This window comes from Rhinichthys klamathensis, unplaced genomic scaffold, assembly GCF_029890125.1.
Source record: "Rhinichthys klamathensis goyatoka isolate OS25496 unplaced genomic scaffold, OSU_Roscu_1.1 h1tg000127l_1, whole genome shotgun sequence".
NCBI classification, from domain to species: domain Eukaryota; kingdom Metazoa; phylum Chordata; class Actinopteri; order Cypriniformes; family Leuciscidae; genus Rhinichthys; species Rhinichthys klamathensis.
Genome location: NW_026606664.1, coordinates 381,772 through 397,873, shown reverse-complemented (window position 1 = coordinate 397,873; position 16,102 = coordinate 381,772). Strand labels below are relative to the sequence as shown.

At 39.3% G+C, this 16,102-nt stretch overlaps 1 protein-coding gene across 2 annotated transcripts in view; it reads right to left on the bottom strand.

The window, feature by feature from the left end:
- Positions 1–16,102, bottom strand: part of ssbp4 (single stranded DNA binding protein 4) — a 69,679-nt gene that overhangs the window by 14,544 nt on the left and 39,033 nt on the right. For both annotated transcript variants that reach the window (XM_056256368.1, XM_056256369.1), the window contains one exon: positions 1,112–1,201. In XM_056256368.1, the coding sequence (XP_056112343.1) occupies positions 1,112–1,201 (90 nt within the window). The remainder of the gene's footprint in view (positions 1–1,111; positions 1,202–16,102) is intronic.

Genomic DNA, 16,102 nt, shown 5'->3' with positions numbered 1-16,102 from the left:
TTCTATCCAATGAATCTTATGTTATGTATACTCAATGGGACCCTCCATCTTATCTTCTATCTGATGTTATCTTGTATTAACTTATCTTGCATTATCTTTTCTTCCATTGATTCTTTTGGATCCTCTGTCTATCAGCTGCTCTATCAGGTGATCTATCTGACCTTCTATCTACTCTATCGAATGCTTTATCTGAAATTCGACAAGATGTTAAATCCACTGTATCCGATTTTTATCTAATGAATATTATATATGCTCCATGGGATGCTCTATATGACCTCCTAGCTACTCTTTGTGATGCTCTGAGCTTTCTGATGTTTTACTATATGTTAAATCCACTGATTCAGATCCCAATCTGATGTATTTTATGTTGTATCCATAGATGGTCTGATCGTAGGAAATAGGAAATCTGAAATAATAAAGATTAATAATATATAGAACTATAAGCCAATAGAATACAGAGATAATTTTTTTGTTTTTTTTCACACACAAAAAAAGAAATTCATTAGTATAATATCTTATTACACAAGTTGGACCCAGAGATATAATGAAAATAATTCTTGACTAAGAAAATTTGTCTAAGGTAGTGTGTGTGTTTGTTTAGAAAGGTGTCTAGCTTGTCTGACTATAAATAGCTCAATAAAGATCACTATGGCAGAGGAACTCCCACAGGCACCTTGACTTTGGGAACTATGCCCCTAAGCATTCCCCCAAATCCCAGCCCTGAATTTAAAATACACAGATATGTTGTTAGATAAGTGTTGCCAAAGAGCTACAACCAAGCACGCATGTTTTTACCCATTTTGGCCTTAGGGATTAAACTGTCGAGGCATTCACACTGATCTCAGATCAGGGGCCGCAACTCTGTTTGTGTCAGTGTGAGTTGCTACTGTACTGAACAACTAATTTAGACGCAAAATGAAAATGAATGGAAATACAGAGAGGGAGAGATAGCGGGAAAGAAACATCTGGACAGGGATTAGAACAACTAAAGGGGGCTAGAAAAAGGAGGGGTGGGGTGAGGGACAGAAAAATGGTAAAAGCTTAACGCACAGGGTTAAAGGAGGAGGTTGAACCAAACGGGAAGGTGGGGGAAGGAGAGAGCAGCTCTTACTTGAAAGAAGCCGGGAGGCATGGGTCCACCTGGCATGCCATCGTTGGGCGGCATGTTGCCCATCACAGGACTGGGAGCTGCTGCCGCACTCTGAAACAGAGAAACGTGCAAAGCCTCGTCAAAAAATAGATTCTAAAATAAATTCTAAACAAAATTGCACCTTTCAGCCACTCAAACTATTCTTTTAAAGTTTGTAAATAATTCCTCTTCTTCCAATAACAATTCTATTATTCCAAATCGACAAGATTCGGGTTTAAAAACAACAACATACACCTAGAATCTCTTGTCAAATATGTGGGCTGTTCTTTAGGTTGAAGCCTGGGCCCCCCAACACCCCAGACAAAGCAAAACTCAGCAGTGTCTTTCCCATGATGGTAAAGAAGGGGCAGACAGGGATTACACACGACCCCAGCGCCCCCTCCTCCACCCTGTAATCAGATCCCTCACTCTCGTCTGGGTGGAGGAGGGTAAATCGCCTCACTGCTGCTGACCTTAATAGTCCAGACACTCGCCGCTGACCCTGAGAGGGCAAAGGGCACCGTTTCATACACCGACATACACAGTCATAGGTACACGATTATCTGCCTTTAGCTCTTACACATTTGTAATAGCATATCACCCACTAAAGCCACATACAAGTATATTTAAGATCACATATAGTCACACACACCAACAGGACAGACTTGACAAATTTGACTAAAATTCCTCTGGGGCTTCATCCCACCAGCACCTTAGGTTGAGAAGAACTGGCAGATTATTTTAAATGCTTTTCATGACCGTCGGTTCTGGTAACAATTCTCAAATGTCTCAAAATAAAAAATATTTAGAGAATAAAAGGCTCGTTCACACCAAGAACGATGCGCTGCAGTTGTGTTGTATGCTGCTTTAAATGCTCAAGCTCTTTAAAGTCTGATTGCTGTCAATGTTTTTAAAATTCTCAAATTCAATGATATAATTCTCTGTCGTTACTGTTACAGTAGTTGTGTGGACTTCCATATTCTCACAGAATTTGAACGAATATTAAAACTTTGATGTTATAGTATCATCCTAGCTGTTGACGATTCAAAATCTCGCACAAAACTATCGTATAGCTTCAGAATACTTTTATGATACTTTTATGAAGCCTTTTAGAGCTTGAAAGCCTTTCATTATAATGACAAATAATAGCATGAACATAGTTCTAAATTTTTCTAATTTCTGTTCTGTGGAATAAAGTCTGGAATAAAATAAGGTTGAGTAATTGTCAGAATTTTCATTTTTAGATGAACTTTCCCTTTAAGACATCGACAAATCAAAAGCGCCAGCCACAACTTCCACAAAAACCCAACAGATTTACATATAATTTATATACAAGCACGCACTTTCTCAAAAACAAGGGAAGAAAAATGGTCCGGAGGCTGGTGCTGGGCAGATAACAGGTGAGGTACGGCCAGGCGCCGTGTTTGCTTGCAGTGGAGGGACTGGCGAGTGTGTTTGGTTAAGGAGAGGGAGGGGCTGAGTGACAGATCGGGCTGGAGAGATTTTGTTTACACAGTGGCTGGTGTAGGTTTAACCAGCACAATGGCTCCGACTCTATTGCCACACCATATGAATAAGTGAAAATGCAAAACGAGAGTGGATAAATACTTTCATTAACACACAGAGATGAACTAAAGGAAAATCACTGGCCAGAATGACCAGTGGCCCATCAGCGGTAACAGGAGTCGTTGGTAGCTCACAGCGCAACTCCACTGCACTCAGGTAGAGCGGCAGAGGGCCCAATCGGCTTGTTGCCATGACAACTCAGACCTTGGCTCTCCCGCTCTCTGGTGCCCATTAAAACCCTCAGGCCGTCAATCACTCGCCCGGCCAGGGAGCGAAAGAGAGGGAGCGCGAGAGAAACCGAGAGAAGAGAATGAAGATAGAGTTTAAAGGAGCCTGTGGCTTTTGATTGGCCTGGCTGCTACTGCTATCTCTCTCCCTCTCGACCACATAAACAGACACATTCCAGTTCCTGTTAACACTTCTCATGCCGTGCTTTGCATGTTTGCCCAGCCCTCATCCCTTAAAGCAAGAACATTATACATGAACTGATTTTCCAAACGTTTTACCCCTTCAGGTGCGGTCATATTTAGCATTGTTGGTGAATTTTCACTGGCAAAATGATTTATACAGGAATCCATGGAAGTGGGAATTTCACATGAGGGCGAAAGATTTTCCCACGCAACTTTAGCAACGGGTTCCAATTAGCCTTAAAAGTTTGCCGTGCTGACAAACTGAAAACTGCTTGGTTTGAAAGTGATAATGCAGATTTTTTGCCCAATAACTGATGCTGAAATTTAGCTAATATAATTGCACCTGACATGATTTCAATTTAAAAAAAAAAAAAAAAAAACCTATATCAGCCAATAATTTTAACAAAACTGTGACTTTTGTCATCAGATCATTGAAATTCAAAGTTTCATAAAATTATATAAAATATATATAAATGTGTGTGTGTTGTTTAAATGAATTTTTAATGATCATTTTCCACTGCCAACAACATGACATGCTTATGTGCATATTTTGTGTCATGCTATTGTGCAAATTTCACTATTTTGGGAACAGTATTACAGCAGAAATAAAGCTCATCATAGATCAGCAATAAATGTACCTAATTAATTATTAATAAACCATGAATAATTTTGGTGACCTATACGTTCACCTAGCATCCACACATACATACACAAGTCCAAACCCTCTGAAGTAATTAGCCACTGCTGTTTTAATTATCAGTATCAATCGTAGGCCTCGGCTGGGCAGCAGACAGCGGAGGAAAGGCTTAATCTGGGCATCGATCTGGAGCAGGGATCCAGGATGAGGAATGGATCCTACCTTATCTGTGCTCAGACGAGCAGGGTAACCCAGATCAACGACCGACAAACACATGCACACATACTCTAGTAACAAGAAGTCACTGGCCATTCAGCATATGCTGAATGAGCAATACAGTGGCTCAGAAATGGACATGTAAGCATGGAAGTCGTCTTGATGTATTAACACCAAGTCAAGTCAAGTCACCTTCATTTATATAGCGCTTTTAACAATACGGACTGTTTCAAAGCAGCTTTACAGTGATAATAGGAAATTAAAGTAACAGAGATTGTTTTGGCTTTACAGAATTATTTATCGCTTCCGAGTAGCCATGTGAACCGGAACTATTTTGATAACGTTTTAACCACTGGCTAGTTATGAGATTATTATTGCTCACACTTGGGCTTAGAGATTTTTCTGAACTCCCAAAAAGTATTAAACTTAGCTGTGCTACAATGATTGTTGATAATTCAAATCCTTATATTATATTAATGTAAATACATAAATAAATTCACATTTATATACAATTTTTTTTTTTTTTTTTTTAAAGGACGTTTAGCATTTCTGTTTTGTAGGGATGGGCTTTTTTCCCCAAAAATATTGTATTTAAATATTTGGACTCAAAACAAATATTGATGACTAAATCGAGATTAACGATAAAGTCGTAAATTTTTATTCATTAAGTTTTTCTCACCATATCTGAACAAGCTTATGATTATAGGCAATGTACTGTACACAACAAGCGTACACTATATCTTGAGGTTTTCCTTCAGTTGAAAACATTAAGCAATGTGGGTAAACAAAAATATACATAAAAGCATTTAAGCTCAAGCAGAGTGAACGAAAAAACGCTAATAAAGCGGACTGCGGCAATTATCATACAGAACGTACATTTACACTCGAGTCAGAATATGGTTATCGAGTTTATACTGTTTCAAATGTTCATGTTGAGAAAAACAAGAATATCCACATGCTTGGGTGAAAGTTGGCTCCTCTGTCTGATAACAGTGAAGCCCAATTTATACATCTGCGTCGAACTCACGCCGTAGCTACGTCGTAGGCTGTGTGTTGCACGTGTAGTTAATTTGTTAATTAATTTGATCAAAAATAATTAAATTTTTTAAGATCATTTTGATCAAAGTAATTCCAGGGATCGTACACATTTTTATCAATAAATTCCCATGACTTTTGAGGCAATATTCATGAACTAATCTTCCATGAATATCTATGTATACATAAAATTAAAATAAAAACTACAATAGAAAAAAAAATACATGTTCCAATTTATCATAGCATATCTTAACTAAAAGTAATGACTATTAATGCCATTTGTTAGCTTGGTATTTGTTTTAATAATAAGTCCAAGCTGCGACTGTGTGCTGATGTTACTCCACGCAGAGAACAATGTCAGGTGACTGAATGCTAATTGTTAAGTATTGTTAGTGTTTAACCAATGTTATCAATTAAACCAAGGCCCCCTTAGGTGACTTCATTTTTGTAGACTTTTTTGTATTATTATTATTATTTAAAGGGCCAGTAGGTGATCTGGAAAATGCTAATGTTAGCCTGCTAGCATACAATCCCACCCTCCCTGTAAATCGCTGTCCAAAGCCACACCTCCTCCAAATCACATGAAGGCACACACACACAGCACACACACACACCTGCTCTCAGCAAAGCGTCACAAGAGACGGTGTTAAACTACCTCATGTCTCAAAGCACATAACATTACAATAAAAATGAACATAGCTCATTGAGCTCGTTGTTTTGGAGGAACTGTAAATGGTGGCTGCTGTTTGTTTGCGGTGCTCTGTGACTGACATCTGTCTGTATTCTGCACAGCATTAAACGCACTGATGATGTATGTTAGATGCTAGTTAAATGATGTTAGATGCTAGACCGGTTTTAAAATTTCATTTCCAGGTTTTTCACGACCGTACGAACACTGCAACTTGTTCACATGCTCCACAGCGGCATTTAGTTATAACTGTGCGTTTTAGTTTGCGTTCTTAGGATTTATCATGGAGTCACCTTATTTTTGGCCAGCAAAGCAACGTGTAGCAAAATTATTACAGATTAAATATTCGACTATTTGTGCAGTACACACCCCTATTGTTTTGCAATGCTATTGATTTTATTTGTCAAAAATATCCTTAATGTAATATCCCTAGTCCAAATATGAGATTTTTTTTTAAAACATGCCCCAAATAAACATCCAAGATACCAGCACTTACTGCATTTCCACACACTCACTGCTTCCTCTGCTCTTTCTCCCAACATCCCACAATTCCAATGAAGTGTCAGTGAATGTCACAATGTCAGTGAAGTTGACTCCATAAAGATTAGCCAGTGAGGACCAAAGCCATAATCAGCCATGCTGGCTGACAGATGTGCCTTTTAATCAATGGGGCGCTGGGACAGCAATCTACACTGCGTAACATAGGGAAGCCACTATGACAAGGGGTCTCTCTCTCCATTGCTCCCTCTCTTTCCCTCCCATGGCGTCAACAGCTGTTGTATCAATCAGGTGAATTAATTACCAGTAAACAAATCTGCTGAGGAAACCCCTCATGTACACCCACACCCCGCAAATACATACACACACATACTGTATTCCCAGAACCCCCTAGCTTTCTCAATCTCAGTGGCCCACAATTATGCTTGCTCAAGGGCCTAATCATAAGCCATGTACGGAGACAAGTGTGTTAATGTGTGTGGACAGGTGGAGGGAAAGTTTTCCACCCAGAACACCTTTTGAAATGCTGAAGCAGCAGTATAACTCTGAAACATGAAAAAAAAGACAGACAAATAGAAACAACAACGCTATGTGTAGCCACACTCCACCTGGTATTTACATTAGTTGGTATACTGTCACACAAATGTTCCTACTGTACTGAATAACACTGAGCAAAATGCTAATGTGGCTTTGAAATTTTACTTAAAAGTTTGAAAATTGTACTAAAGGTATTTGCTTGGAATCTTGCGTTTACCATTCTTGTGCCGCTACAGAGAATGATGGGAAATGTATTTTTGCAGCACAAGCATTAGTATAAAAAACGAAATCCTATATTGTACATTAACAGTACTTAAACTTTGTAGAAAATTAAATTGTACAATTAGCATTCACAAACAAACCTTAATGATGAGTAATACTGACTACCTTTAAAAAAATATATATATATTGATCTACCCAAAAATGCTTATCAAGCTTGAAACAATCACATCCAATCCAATCAACAGTTCACACCAACATCTGGTATTTTGACCAAAAAAAAATATGTATAACTGTATATTGCAACAAAAAAAAACGTCTTCATCTTCAACATGTCGGTTATTTTTTATGTCAACTTGAAGCCAATGTAGAGTGCTAAACATCCAGAGGAGTGTTTCCCCTAGGATATTTTTTAGGGGGCTGGTAGATCTCCCGAAACTAGTGTCGCAGTGTAACATTTTTTGTAATCAAAAATCATGTCTAATTAATTTAAATCATGCAACTTTTATTATAAACAATTATTAAACTTATACAATATATTTTTTTAAATTCTATGAAATGTTTTTTTTTCCACACAAATTCTGTGTTGTTTTTTCTGGTATTCAAATGAAGACATAAAACATTAATTACATTTCTTTTAATCATATGAAATTAAACAAACTTTGTCAAACAACGTGCTGCAAAATGAGCTTTACTGTTAAAATTAAAACATGGAAGAAAAATTGTGATTATTCCTTAAAAAATTTAGTTTTGATTATAATTTATTTGTATTAGTATTATTATAACATTGATACGCATCTAAAGTATACTGAACAACAGTAATATATATATATATATATATATATATATTATAATATATTTGACAGGTTGCCGTGAAGACCTTTGAGTTTCTGTGTTTATGACATGACGATAGTTTTTCTCAAATGAAGCGGTTAAATGCTCACGAAGTGACTTTTACAGCGGATCTAGAGTCTGAAGAGGAAGTTCATGCATTCGTGTCCTCATATAGGCAAAAAAACAGCTCGACCGTCACACGTGCTTCAGCGTGTGTGGTAAATGAAACGTCGTCTGACCCATTCATTCACACAGAACATGTAGGATTCGTATTTAAATAATATTTTTGCGGTTTAATATTCACACACTAGTCTATCGCGATTTGATTTCAAGTGTACTGAACTGCTATATCGCGAAAATCATAGCCGCTAAAGTTACTACATGGAGCTCTTGCGTCCATTTTATATGTATATATATATATATATATATATATTTTTTTTTTTAAATTCTTTCAGGGGGGGCAGGGGGTAGTTTTGAGGGGGCGAGCCGCCCCCCAAAACAATGGTAGGGGAAACACTGCAGAGATAAGAAAGGGAGGAGAATGACTCGTTCTAAGTGCAGACACATTTGTAAACATCTAAGTGAGAGACTGGTAAAGGTAAGAGGGGGCGTAGGGTTGGATATGATGTAGAAATGTTTTAATGTCAGTGTCGCCATCCTATAGCTAATGTGAAACACGTCAGGCAGTCATATTACAATCCATACATTGCAAGAGTGGTTGGCGGGAAGGGCGTTCCCATTGGGACTATTGATGCCTGCAGAAAAGGGGAGTTTCCCATCTCTCCCTCTCTTTCTTTCTCTCTCTGCTTTTATTTATTAAGTACGCCCTCCAAGCAGGCAGAAATCATTCCTCTTTGGAAAAGAGTCTCTGGAGTTCCTGCTACGGGGTTAAGGAGCTTAGCGTACTATAGTTAACATTCACAGAGTCTGAACGCTGGGAAAGTGTAGGAAACCTAGAAGGCTGTAGGTATCACAGAAGAGCTGGAAGCACAAGGAAAAAGAGAGGGCCTTGTTCCTGCCAGACAGGGGCTTGGAGAAGGGAAAACACAAACGGCATTCCTTAGACAATGAAGGGTCTGTAGCGCTGGACCTTTATGCCTGAGGCGCCAAAAAAAAAAAAAACACAATGAAGGAGAAAAACTATGGGCAGGTTGAATTCCTAGATGAAAAATGATAAGAAGAAACTGAGAAGAATTAAGTTGTGGTGGCAGAAATAACCTAGTTAACAAGAACAACCACCAAAAAAAAACAGACATAACGCATCAAGAGTTAAAACAAGTTTCCCTGTTCTTCAAACTTCAGCCTGGTTAAAGTGGCTTTGGGTTCCCTCAGATGTCCAAATCCACAATCCCTTTATGCAGATTGTGAGTGAAACCACTGAAACTGAGTCAGCCAACTCGTAACTGGCTGTGGCAAACAGTGGTCAGCCCACCCAGTGGTCAAATCCATCTTCCATCTACAACAACTCAAGTTCTCTTCTCCACAGAAAGTTATAAAACTGTCAATAGATGCGGTAGCATTAGTTGCAAAAGCATACAAAAAAAAATCCTCTAAATTAATCAAAACCACCTGAAGTCTCACTATCACATTTGCTGAAGAAAGGCATCCAGGAGCTCAGAGCACATAGCGTTTCTCCAAAGAGCAGTGTATAACCGCATGCATGTCATGCTAACCTGTGCTAGCATTCCCATCAATAAATAAACAGCCTGACAGAAATATCTCTCCCCAGTTTAATGCCCCAGCACATGCTAGGCTAGTCTCCATCTTTTTCCTTGGAGAACAAAACAATTTTATGATAAAAGGTCTTGGAGCTCAGGAAAACAAAACAAAATCCCTCAATTTGAGTGGATCTGTTGAATGAAAGGTACTTTTAGCACATAGTCGAATGCATTACTTTCGAGAAGATTCTCATGGTACGGGATACACAGATAACATGCATTCAATTATTTCATTATCTTGTCTAACATTATACACTAATGTGCATCTAAAGCTTGATCATCCCTATATATGTAGATAATTTCCACCTGGAAAGCACTTTTGTATCCACTCTACAGGGTCACGGCCGGCATCCAGGCTCCAGCTGACCACAATGCATTGCAAATCACACCATGTTTATCGAAAGGGTACACGAAAGCCATGACACTGCACCGAGTCAACGGTTCCACTTGATTGTGATCGTTTCTGTCAGAGGAACTACAATACTAGTCTAAGATCAGCCAAATTAACAATCCATTCAGTTGGAGCTCAGCTTAATTGCATTAGCCATGTAAGAAGATGGAAAACAACTTTGCTTGTGTTGTAAAGTGATTAGAGTGACACTTTAAAGCAAATATTTGGTGTCAAAGTTATGGATGCTCCGATCAGGATTTTTGCAGCCAATAGCGACTACCAATTTCTTGTCATCATGATCGGCCGATACCGATCATTTAAGATTTATAGAAGTGATAGGCTATGCAAGTTGACTGGAGTGTTAACCCCTTACACCCTGAAGGCATTTTTAAAGATTTAATGTGATTTCAAGTGGCATACTTAAAAGTAATGGCTTATAACCCTACAGAAAATTATAATAATAAAATTAGGCTAACATCAAGTACATGGTCTCAATTCATAGAAAACCTTTAAAGTTTTTAAGAAAATTTATTTTGATCATGTTTGGAGGTTCTTATGTTACAATACTGCTCAGAAAACCCCCAGAAAAAGTGATGGAATATCAGATTTATTTTGTTATTATTCATGCTTGGCATGATGATTATTATAAAGTATGACATGTCATAAATTCACATTCACAGTTCACAATCATGTCAACTGCATCTGGGCAAATGTTTGTGTTGATATCTCAAAGCAATCAAAATTTATGGCATTTGAAACCACGGTAGCTTTTTTATCAAAAGTCCAAAAACCTCTCCAAATAAGTAAGTGTTTTACTGAACATAAGAACTACTTACATGTTCCTGCCACAAAGGAAAAAATTATTTATAATTACATTGAATAAGTAACAAGTGATAACTAAGATCCTGGTTGATGAGTGATGATCTTCAAGCGCTGTTCAGCAGTGCACTCTTATTCTATGGCTCATAGTAAATCAAGACCTGTCAATCTGAGAGATTGATCCAGTCCAAGAACGCTCCAGCTGTAAAACAGTGTCCAATTAGTCTCTACTACTCTATTTGTCTCTATCCGCCATACCTAAGATCCTGTTTCCATTGGTTGAACTTTTAAAAGACGTTGGAAAACACTGTCATGATCGTGACACAATCGGATCCCGGAAGTCCTAGAGCTTTAGCCAAGCAGCATGTCATGTCAGTCCGTGAGGATCTGCTCAAGATCTACGCATCATGTTATGTTGTGTGTGGGCTCGTTTGAATGTTATTATCGGCCGAGACCGATCTGCAGCCGATCGATCGGAGCATCCCTAGTCAAAGTGTTTGGCACTGGAAGGTGAAAAAGTATGTGGGTTTGATCCTGATCTCAAACATTAAAGGGGCACCTGGACCCTGGGGACACCATAAGGACACGTGTCCAGCAAACTTCCAGCACACAGTGGCTGTCTCTCGCTCTAATCTCGTTCTTGATAGTGTTCTGTCTCTCTCACATTCTCCGTGTTTATGCTAATTCTACATGTGAACACGAGCAAACCACAAAGCCCCAGGGGGTAAAAATGGGGTTGTCTGATTCCACACCCTCCCTTTTCTCTTCTCTCTCTTTCTGTCTCTCTCGCCAACCCCCCCACAATAGAGTCTGGGTGTCAGGCAGCTCACAGAAGCCGTTGTCATGGTGACAGGTCCTGTCTGTGTTCCGTCCCCCAGGCATCTCAGATCCAGAGAACGCTGTATTTTTGAGAGGTAGAATGAGAGTCAAAGAGTGATGGAGAGAGGAGAAACCAATATACATAGATATTGGCAAAATGAGTCTACACATTTAGAAAATTTTGTAAGGAAAGATGGAGGACGTAAAGGAAAGGGACAAGACCAGGACACAAGGATAAGGGGAGAAAAGAACCATTGCCTTTTCTTTGACCCGCCATTGCTCATCTGATGAGACACAGAGAGGTCAGGGATGGCATGGACTGGCCTATCAACAGAACGCCTTCCCAGAGCCAGCAAATAGAGTAGGCATCTCACACCCTATTCCTGGCACCCTACGCCCTCCACCTGACCTTTCAGACACCCTCCACCGGTCCACTCCAACCCATCTGACCCAGCATCCTGCCCTATTTCAATGAGAGACTACACGCAGATCCCCTCTGCATTCGCTCCGTATCATGTAACACGCCTAAAACATGGTGCACCTGGTGCTGGCTAAAATAAGGTCTCCTGTAGGGACCTTGTCAAGAAGGCCATGGGCCTCTCTAAAAAGATGTCAACAATGTAGAAAACATCAAGTGAAAGCAAGTAATGCCAATTCAAGATGTAAGACAAAGCAAATACTTGATATTGCACTATGTACTGGCGTTTTTTGAAAATTGGCTTCAAAATGCTTTGGTCGAAACTTGGAGACTTTTTTCTCCACGCTACACGTTGTTGAAAAGTGAGATGTTACCACTGGTCGAGCCATCTGGATTCTTGTCCACTGCTCCAGATGACCACAAAGCCTCCACATTCAAAGCACTAAAGAGTTGGCACTGCTCTGCAAGTGACATTTAGGAATGCTAACAGTAGTAAACCTGTCATTTAAAAATAAAAAATGGCACACAAACGATTCATGCATAAGAAGCCTCTTATGCTAAAGAAAAGCTAAGCATCTGGAGGACTTCCCTTCATTTACTCAAGACGTTGTCAACTGCAGCTAAATGCATCCAGAGGTGCAGTTGCATAAAGTCTTGTTTCTTACTTATTACAGCTCTTGACTTCCCCCTTTAGGGCCATCCAGCATGTTAATTGCAAGGCAAACAATCCGAGAGCCCACATTAACCTCCAGAAGTCTCCCATGAGTGGAGGTTAGTTAAGCCCTTTTCAAAAACCTTAACGCCACTGGACAAGTACCAGTTTGAAGCTAATCCCACTGGAGGAGGGACCCCTTCCCTCTAAATTTGCACAGCAGGGGAGAGCTGATGAAAGTACCAGCGATACGAGCCACATCAAAGGAGGTGCGGAGTGAGACAAGTGCTACCACTTTGTTTGACCACTATTCTGTTAGTGATGGTTAGCAAGCTGGATAGATTTGTCAGAGGAACAATATGGCTTCACTCATTACATTGAAATGGCCCTTGTATTCAATTCCCATGGTGTGCTTTGAATGTTTGCATGGGGTAACGCTATATAACCAGTGTTTTATGGCAGTTGAAACTTTTGAGACAAATTTGTATGGTAATATTTTAAATTGGTGTCAAGATTCGTTATTAAAAGGTCAGATTAGGCCTTCGTTAGTCACATTAGAGTGTAGCTAGTAAGGATGTGCAAAAGTAAAAAAAAATTTTTTTAAATGACCAGTTGAAGGGTTGCCGCAACAAATTGCATTAGGACATGTTCTTGTGTTCGAAAACAGCTGGACAGATTACAAAAAAATGGAAAAGCAAGGTCAAGATGCAAGGTCAAGATTTTAAAAAGTTAAAGATTTCACACTGTATCTTGAAACCAAACACTCAAAAACTGTGCAAAGCATGACACTGTTGGTTTTTCACCCTTTAAAAGCTTTTAGGAACAGGTCTAGGTTGAGACAAACATTTGACCAAGATACAATGATTCTTCTTGTTGGTACTCTGGGAATGCATAGCCACAGAGGCAATATGCCTGGACAGATGGAAACAAATTAGTAACAAAACAGTATTAGCATCCCTTGCTTGCTCACCAACAGTCTACTGTCAACCCCCACCCCTACCATCCGCATCTGGCATAGATCTGGTTTTGGTCTGACACAGGCTCCTAGACCAACTATGTTCATTTCCACACTGTTCGGACCCCTTGTTCCTTCCACCCACCCCCACCCCCTCCCCGTCCCCCTCCAACCGGCCACATAAGCTTGCAGGAAAGTGCAGAAAAAAATCCTTCTGTAGGTCGGCCAGATTAAACTGCCACTGTAATCCGCTTGGCTTTCACCTCCTTGTCCTCAAACGAGAGATGAAGAGAGAGAGAGAGAGCAGGGAAGAAAAGGATTGCAAGGTAAAAAAAAAATAAACACAAGGGCAAAGAGAGCATTAGGAAAACAAAGACCACAACTAAAGCAAAAAATTAAGTAAATGAAGAAAGCAAACATAAAAAGCTAATGGGAATATGTACAGAAGGGAATAAGGAAAAACAAGCAAATAAGAAACCTAGGAAAGGAAGGTATACTCAATCACTACAGCCTTCAAGAGGTACATCACCTCAACTGACCAAAACTATCAACCAAGGGGCTATAAACAACTCAAACACACAGTAAAGATATCATGGGTGAGGAGGACCGGCGTGGGTGTTTGGAAGTGTGTTTATGTGTGACTTGAGAAATAAAGTGTGGAGAAACCACACTCACAGTCAGGTACTTGCACACACAATTTTTTTGGAGAATCCTGCAGGAAGTGGGAGGACATCCAGTGAGAGAGGGCGGTGATATACGACAGGAGCACTTCAAACAGCGAGAGCGGAGATGGACAACTCCTAAGACCAATAAAACCCAGCAGGGGAGGAGGGTGCGAGGGAGCAGGGCAAAGGGAAGAGGAAGTAACTTTATCTTTCAGACAAAACAGGAGGGGGAAGAACAAGGGTAGTAGATTGAAGGACCACTTCCTAAAGATGTTAACAGCTTTTCTATTTCCAAAGAAAACACATCGGACACCATTGTAGCTCAGTGCTGAAAACCAGCAGCTTTAGAGGTGTAGGCTTGACCTAAAGAGAGTAATTTGGGGGTCCTAGGATCAATACTCCAACTGACCATTTCCAGATAATGAAACACTTAAGCACACAGTCATTTAAAAAAAAATGCTGTCCATCATTGTGGAAGTTAAGGGAATCCATGAAGTGCTTTCCTTTTCAGGTTGTCCGCTAGCATTCTTTCAGGAAAAATTACTAAATTATATTCTCTTCTGTCAAGCTAATCTTTTCTACCCATTATATGCAAACTCAGACAGTTTCTGCTTCCCTAGTACTGAAGTTTAGTCAAACGAGGGGTTTCAAACCTTATGATGCCAAGGCCCCACAAATATCATGATCTCCTTTGTGAAGGACCCTCTCTATATTTTCAAGTATAAAGACTCATTTGAACTATGTGACATTATAAAGCTAACAAGACGTTTTCCACCGATCCCCTTATAAGAACCCCAGACCAAAGTTTGAAAATCTCTGGTTTAGAGAACTCTAAATGGACGTCCTCAGGCAAGTCCACAGGTAGACCCCAAGTAGTGCTCAAGCACCTGCCCTTTTGGTCTCTGACTACATAAGTGCAAGACATTTTTTTGATTTATATTCAAACTGTTTCAATTCTCAATTAAGTGCCCTCCATTAAGCTCAACAACAACAAGCTCAACAATGAGATTTTGTCTTTAATATCATATGATATGGTTAAGCAATATCACACAAACAAAAGTGCCGGTTTCCCAAATATCAGCACAATTGCATATGTGAAATCCTTTTTTTTATACAGCAGTTCAACAAACAAAAAGTTGATATTCATTTAAATTTTAACACAGTAATGCCAATTTTGATTGTTTTTGCTCGATTTCATCATTGATAATAGGCAGAACAGTTGGACCCTGCAGTGGTGTTTGAACTTCGTGAATTAATGATTTTTTGACTTGCTTAAGACTTCCCGCCACCAACTGGCGGTTTTAGTTTCATATATATATAGAAAATTATCATCAACATTTTTCCAACATTTCATAAATATTCTAAATTTTACATTTCAAATTCTAATCTCATAACTTTATTCATGCAATTGTAATTGTAGTGTAAAATGCATCTAAAATAATAATAGTATAACAATTAGGGATGTCATGAGAACCGATACTTCGGTATCAACATTTGAAAAATCCTGACGGTACTTGTTTTTCAACAGTACCGTAAGTACCGATGGTACCGAACATGTATGCGCTACAGCATGTAGGTTGAACCCAAACATATTATCATAGCAAATCAGTAATTTTAAAACTTTCTGTGAGATGTAATTTCACAAACCGTGTGAGTGATTCAGCTGTACCGCGTCTTCATCTCTCTCTCTCTCTCTTTCTCTCCCTCTCAAAATGCACATAGACTTCATAGACTTTAGTGTACATCGTTTTAATTGATAAATTCAAGCAAACTAAAAGTACTCGTGCGCTCTCTGAGAGACGGTCTTCAGTCAGTGTGCACTCAACCGAAGTGTACACCTCTCGCGAGTGTCAGATTTCGTGGCTTATTAAACAAACATTCAAATATGCACACACA